General features: G+C 41.0%; 1 protein-coding gene across 5 annotated transcripts in view; it reads left to right on the forward strand.

The window, feature by feature from the left end:
• Trappc9 (trafficking protein particle complex 9) overlaps positions 1-7,429 on the forward strand; it is an 847,990-nt gene that overhangs the window by 288,704 nt on the left and 551,857 nt on the right. For all 5 annotated transcript variants that reach the window (XM_023723940.1, XM_023723939.1, XM_023723941.1 and 2 more), the window contains one exon: positions 2,433-2,585. In XM_023723940.1, the coding sequence (XP_023579708.1) occupies positions 2,433-2,585 (153 nt within the window). The remainder of the gene's footprint in view (positions 1-2,432; positions 2,586-7,429) is intronic.

Genomic DNA, 7,429 nt, shown 5'->3' on the forward strand with positions numbered 1-7,429 from the left:
CTCCTTCCAACTCTTGATCCCCTTCTTTGCAAAAGCCCTATTTACATTTTTTCCAATTCTTTTTTAAAATTATTATTATTTTTTAAAATTTAGTATGGGGTCTACAGGGTGTCACTACAGAGATCTGATTCATAGTGATTCTCCTGTTTTGAGCCTTCCAAGAGCGGGGTTACAGGGGTATGCCACCACTCCCAATCTCAGTCACCCTCTCCGTGCGTTCTGGGGGCGGGGATGGAACCCTGGCCCCTGTGCCTAAGCAGGTGCTTTCCAGTTCTTTTGGTTTTAATCCTCTTTCCTTCCTCTCTTTTCCCTCCCTCACATTTGAAGATCTCCCTACTTCATATTATCTTTTATTTTGCTCTTTATTTATATGGGGGTTGTTGGTCTATCTTTTCCCAGATTATGCTGAAATAGTGTGATACTGTCAGTATGTAAAACACCTGGAATTGTGTACGCTGGTGCAGTTGGTGATGGTAAGAGACAGCCAATACTCCTTGAGCCCTGCTGTATGCCACATCTTCTACGTACTAATTGATTACCTTGGGTACATGTATCCATCTCCTTCATTTTCTTTTTTTTTTTCCCATAAATTTATTGAGAAACAAATAGCAATGAGACAGTTTCAGACCAAACTGGTAGGACAGTTTCAATAATTAACTCATTGTATACATTCTTCCTAGTGGTTAATTGCTGTACAAGATGCAGACATGATATCCTACTTACATACACCATTAGAACAAATCCCTCTGTTCATTAAGAGAATATAACTGTACATCCATCCTAGCCATTTGAATACACAGATACAAAATGGACATTCATCTGCATCCCTTTTTTGTTGTTAAGTTCCATTATTTGAATATTATAGGTGTGTAAACTCAGCAAAATATTCTAAAAGAGTCCAGTATCCCATAATACTATTGGGTTTTCTGCTTGACTGGCAATGTCAGAAATTGTTGACCTGAGTTCCCTACAGCTGAACGTAACAGCATAGCTTTACTTCTTATATTTCATTTTTATACTTTCCTGCTGGATGGTTAAGACCAAGGTAAAGCAGGACCTATGCAACAAAAGTTGTAGCTTTTGGGTCTGATAAGGTCAGTGAAATCCCCTCAGCATTTATGTTGAGATCCTGTACCTCAGATTGTAGAACGTTTGTCAGTGTCAGCCATGTGGATGAGTCATGGCCATTGCTTGGCCAATGTGCTCTCTGTGAAAGCTTGAGAGAATGTCCTTCAGTTTCAAAGAGGGCAACAGTCACTTTTCCACTGGGTAATGTGAGGATTAAGGTAACATGTACACAGGTCTGGCCCATATGAGGAGTTTGGTGGATAACTAAGTAAAGAAATGAATGTGAGAAATATGTGACACTAGGAGGAAGTAACTGACAGCTTTTAATGAGTTTCCTGCAGTCACACAGGCCTTGGGAAAGAGCCATGGCCTTGGTCAGGCCAGGAGTACCTGACGCAGGGCTTTGCAGGGGACTACATAGTTGTCAGTTGGTGCAGTGTGCCATTCCCGTGGGCTCCTCATTGTCTTCCTGCGTCTGGCAGGAAATAGACCCATTGCTCTGGAATGGGCTGGGACTGTGTGTGGCCTGTGAGCTATGTGGTGGGCTGGTAGGAACAGTTGGCATGGTGTTGTCTGGAGGGCCCAGTGCCCCCAGCGGCCAGACAGCACAATTGTAGCCTGTTACCACCAAGGTCGGGTATCTACATCGCCTATGCAGCCTTGTTCCGGCTTATGCTCTGGGTGAGGGAGATCCTGGTTTGAAGAGCATTCCAATCAGTCTGTGCCAAAATGGCACCCTACCCATGGCCCAGTCCCACTAGCATGCAAGGCCATTAAGACAGATAGCTATGCAACAAAGCCCGGGAAGGCTTCCCTCGTCTCTGCACATCACTCTTTTTCTGCAGATGGTCCCTCTTCTTGAGTAACACTTTCCCTACTAGACTTGGATCTCTCTATTTAAAGTGATATTCTAAAGAAAATAGTCATTGTGGAGAAATTTAGTTTATATGACCAAAATAAAGTATTGAATTTTGTTTTTCATTTTGGTTGTTTTGAGACAAGCCTTCTTGCTGTGTAGTCTAGGCTCAACTTGAGCTTACAGAGATCCTCCTGAGTGCAAGGATTACAGGTGTGTGCCACCATGCCTGGATGAATTTATCAGTGAGAATGACCTGCTTGTGAAGAGTAAGGTGACTCCTGTTAGGAAGCTCAATTCCTCTAACAGTGGTGGCTCCTCTTCTGCTCTATGTCTCATCTGTAAGCAGGGAAAGAACCTTTCAACAGCTCTTGATTCTGGAACATCCTTTGCACTTTCTTTTGCATTGCAAGTGCATTTTATTGTTTTGGCTTGAGACTGCCTTCTTGTCTTATGTGGGGATTGGTAAGGTTCATCATCCTTACTGCTGTTATTTTTATTGTTGTAGAAAAGTTATATGGCGACTTCTTGAGCTGGAAGCTGGAAGAAACCTTGGCCCAGTTCCCTCTGCAGCCTGGGAAGGTGGCCACTCTGGCCATCAGCATCAAAGCAAAGCTGGACTTCTCCTGCCAGGAGAACCTCCTCCAGGACCTCAGTGATGGTGAGCCCTTCCTAATCTCAATTAGCACATCTTGATCCCAGCCAGCATCACTGCTCAGTGCCTGCTGTGCAGCCTGTGACACAGGAGTGGGTCATTAGAGCTGCCTGCAACTTCTCTTGGGCACATTGTTAACAGAGTGAGTTATAGTATGTGTCTGAAAGTAATAATAGTGCATGTTACCTGAGTGATTTCCTAATTTTCAGCCTTTATTGTATTGTGCTCATTTGCCAGGAGGTTATCCTAAATGAGTGAAATGCAGCAATTGTTGCATTTTTCCCAGTAGAATTGCTGTGGTCCATGGACATCTAGTTGGCCATGACAGTGCACTGCTTCCTCTGAGTTTGGTGGCTTCTATAAGGAGAAGGACCCTGGGGGAATGAGAGTTTGTGCTAGTTGTGATGCTAGGACTAGATAATTGGAGATAAGGCTTCATAGACCACTGCTGCCGGGCAATGAAGTCTGATTCATACATTCATTTGCAGGCATCATAGGATATATCAGTCAGTTCAGGCTGCTGTAACACAAAACCATGGAGTGAGTTCAGGGAACTGGAGGTTGGAGATCTGTGGGGTGGATTTCTAGTGGAGTCTTCTTCCTGATTGGCACTGGCCATCTTTTAGCTGAGACAGATCATCTCTGTTGTTCTTTGTCTTCCTAAGGTGGCCCTGGCCCATTGTGTCAGACTGGCTTGAGGACTTTATTTACCTATTAACAGCTCCTCATAGGCCCTGTTTCCAAACACAATCATGTTCAGGTTAGGTCTTCAATATATGAACTTTGGATGGAGGCACAAGCGTTCAGTCTACAATGGCTATTGCTGGAGACAAACAGTGGATTCTGTCTGTAGAATTTACCAGTTAGGTAAGTTCAGGTGACTTGCTTAACTTTGTACATTAATCTCCTAATATACAAAGTGATAATGAGCCCTATTTGTCGTGTGTTGGTAGGATTTGCACTGCACCTGGAGCAGAGCCAGAATGCATCATGAACAAGTGGTTGGAAAACCCAAGACTAGGAGTTGTAGCTTACATGTAGTTCTTCTATTTGGCAGTGCCCTGTATAGCCTCTGGGAGTGGAGACTTGACTTGGGCGTGGTTCAGGACACTTTGTGGGTAAAGTATAAGAGTGGGCAGCGCAGCTCAGGGTACAACACGGCAGTGACTTAAAGACTAGGTGTCTATGTGTCTTGTCTGTGTGTATCTTTCTTTGGGAATGGGATTCTGTTTTCTGGCCAGTCTATCCCAGCATTTCTGCATGCTTAGAAAATGATGCCATCATGTGGAGTATTAGCAACTGTCATGTGAGTTATGGGTTTTGTTTTCCTGCAACAGGAAGTTGCCTTCCACATTATTCCCTTCTCTGAGGAGTTGGTGATCTTGTCCCAGGAGTGTGCCCAACCCATTTCTCCTAGCCCCTTTGCACTTCCCTCACCCATATCACTCTGCCCCACTTCTCTGCATGCTCTGCACCTGCTTCTGTAGGTGTCAGTTCAGCTTCCCCAAGGGTCTCCTTGAGAGCTTTGGGAAATCAGCCCTTGCCCTGTCCCTTTTGCTCTTACTCCTCATCTTACCTCTCAGCACTCTTCCCTACGAGCATTTGTTTGCTTTGTTTTTTTGCCTGCCTCCTTGCTTAGAATAGGGAACAAGGAGCCTGTCTTGATCAGTGTTGTGTTGCAAAGTGGGACGAAGGGCTTTGGTATTTCTCATATGGATCGTGAATGAGGGCCTCTTGCCCTGCTCCTCCCCTTGATGGGGGATCCAAGTTGTATTGCTGCACATTTTTGTGAACATTTTCCCCCAGAAGACCTTTTTAGGGAGTTCGTTTTGAAACTCTCAAGTCCCTGGACAGAGCTTACAGAAATGCATTGTATTAATGTGTTAATATTAGTGGTTATATTAAGATCCTACATACCACTCTGTCTTAGGCAGCTTGCAGCTGCTATAACAAAATACCATATTGTGGGAGGCTTGAACTGCAGACTTTGATTTCTCATAGTTCTGGACCCTCAGAAGCCCATGACCAAGATGCTGGCAGATTGGGTTCTTAGTGGGGGCCTTCTTCCTGGCTTGTAGAGGGCTCTCTCACTGTGTCCTGAAACAGTGGAGACATGGAGCTCTGCTGTTTACCTGTTCTTACAAGGCAAGAAACTCACCAGGGTGCACACTAATGACCTCTGTCTATTTACACCCCCCAAATCTCCACCTACTAAAGCTATCACGATGGGATTAAGGCTTCAGCATTTGAATTCAGCCTAAAATACCTTTCATAAAATGTAATCTCCAACTCTCTGCAGTATTTACTAACTATCATGGGTTCCTTGTATGAAACATTCTTTAAAAATTATTAGCAAAGGTAAGAAGACAAATTTAGCATTGCCATGTTTAGAGTTAAAAAATCTTACTATTTTATGATGTTTTTAATTCTTGTGGAAAAACATCCAGAACGGGAATAGTTGGGTTGAATGGGACTTCTAATCCTAGTTTTTTGAGGAATCTCCACACTGATTTCTACAGAGGCTGTAGCAGTCTACACTTCCACCAACAGTGAAGAGCTCCTTTTCCCCCAGAGCCTCTCGAGCATTTGATTGATTTTTTTAATTTAATTTAATTTAATTTTTTTTTTTGTTTTGGTGGAACCAGGGATTGAACTCAGGCCCTTGTGCTTGCCGGGGAAGCATTTATTCCACTGAGCCATCTCCCTGGCCCTAAAAGTTAGAATTTTATTTATTTATTTATTTTTTTGGCAGAACCAGGGATTGAACTCAGGCCCTTGCACTTGCCAGGGAAGCACTTATTCCACTGAGCCATCTCCCCGGCCTGATTGATTTTTTTTTTTATGATACCCATTCTTTCTGGGGTGACATGGAACCTCAGTGTTGCTTTAATTTTCATTTCTTGAATGAACATTCCTTCCATATATTCATTTGACGTTTGTAGCGCTGCTGAACATTCCTTCCATATATTCATTTGACGTTTTTATTTCTTCCTCTGAGAAGTGTGTATTCATTTCAGATGCCCATTTGAATTTTGGGGGGCCTGATTTTTTAAAAATTTTTTATATATTCTAGATAGAAGTCCTTTGCTTGAGTAACTATTGGTTAAAATTTTTTTTTCCAACTCATGGGTTTTCTTTTCACTCTGTTGATGATTTCTTTTGATGTGCAAAACATCTTTAATAAGATGGGATCCCAGTAGTAGATTCTTTGAAGAATTTCCTGTACAGTTTGTTTTTTGTTTGTGAACTCTCTGCCTACCCTAATGTATTCAGAAACTCTACCTAATCTGTCCCACTGATCCTCAGATCTGCTTTTTTCCAGTACTATGCTGATTTTATCACAGTAGCTTTGTAGTATAATTTAAAGTCAGGGATTGTGATGTTACCTGCCTTGCCTTTGTGGCCACGATTGCCTTTACTATTGTAGGTGTTTTCTGCTTCCAGATGAATTTGAGGAATGTTTTTCTAGATCTGTGAGATATGCTGATGGTATTTTGATCAGGAGTGCAATATAGCAGTGTAATTTTTCGTAGCTAAATCTTGGAAACAACACAAATGCCCATCAATTAAGAAATTGATAAAAAGGATTTTGTATTTTTATCTCAAAGATGACGGTTTTTTAAAAATTATGCATAGTTTTAATATTATTTATTTTCTATTCTTTTTAAAATAAAAAAGAAATAATAAACCGAGTAAAAAGAAAATCCACAAATTGGGAAAAAAATTTAGCCAACTCACCCTCAGACAAAGGACTTCTATCTAGAACATACAAAGAATTAAAAAGCAGGTCCCCAGACTTCAAAGACCCAATCCAAAAATGGGCATCTGAAATGAATGCACACTTTTCAGATAAAATAGAAATGATAAATAAATAGATGAAAAAATATTCCATATTATCAGTCATTTGAGAAATGCAAATTAAATCAAAACAGAGATTGTATCTTACCCCAGAAAGAATGATTATCATCATGAAGTTAACCGGTAACAGATGCTCGAGGGGGTATGGGGAGAAAGAAACCCATTTCCTCTGTGGCTGGCAGTGTAGGCTAGTGCAACCGCTGTGGAAATCAGTGTGGAGAGTCCTCAAAAAACAAGGATTAGAGGTGCTGTTCAACCCAGCTGGCCCCCTTTTGGGTATTTTTCCAGAGGAAGGGAGAACATCATACCACCGTGATATATGTGCACCCAGTTTTATAACAGTCGTAGCTAAATCTTGGAAATAACCCAAATGCCTGTCAACTGAGGAATGGATTAAAAAAATGTGGTATTTTTATACAGTGGAATGTTACTCAGCTATGAAAAAGATAAACTGGAAACTTTTATAGGTAAATGGATACAACTAGAGACCCTACTCATAAGTGAAATAAGTCAAATCTGCATGTGTATTCATGATATTATCTTGTAGTGTAAGAACTTGAAAGAGTAGATGGGATTTGAAAGGTACAACAGGTGCCATGAAAGGGAAAGAAGCTTTCCAAGGGAAGGTGCAACAGAGATGAGGGAAACAGGAAAGAAAGAAGGCTGTAAAAAAATACGTATGATATACATAAGATAGGTTGGATAACTGTACTGCTGATTTCTGCTGGTCTATTGAAAGGAGCAGTAAATACTTAATTTTTTTCTCTCACCTTTTTAATTTTTATAATTTTTTGACCAATCTTACAGGCTTATATCTGTTAATCTGAACAACTAATTTTAAGACAACAATATGCAATATAAACCCATTGTTGAATTCCTATCATTTTGTTTAGTAAAATTCTGTATCATTTCTAATTGTTTTTAAAATTCTTCGTATTCTCTCTTTTTTTATTTATTTATTTTTTCTCAAAGTTTTATTGACAAAGAGATAG

Source organism: Octodon degus, unplaced genomic scaffold, assembly GCF_000260255.1.
Source record: "Octodon degus isolate 3935 unplaced genomic scaffold, OctDeg1.0 scaffold00104, whole genome shotgun sequence".
Taxonomy (NCBI): domain Eukaryota; kingdom Metazoa; phylum Chordata; class Mammalia; order Rodentia; family Octodontidae; genus Octodon; species Octodon degus.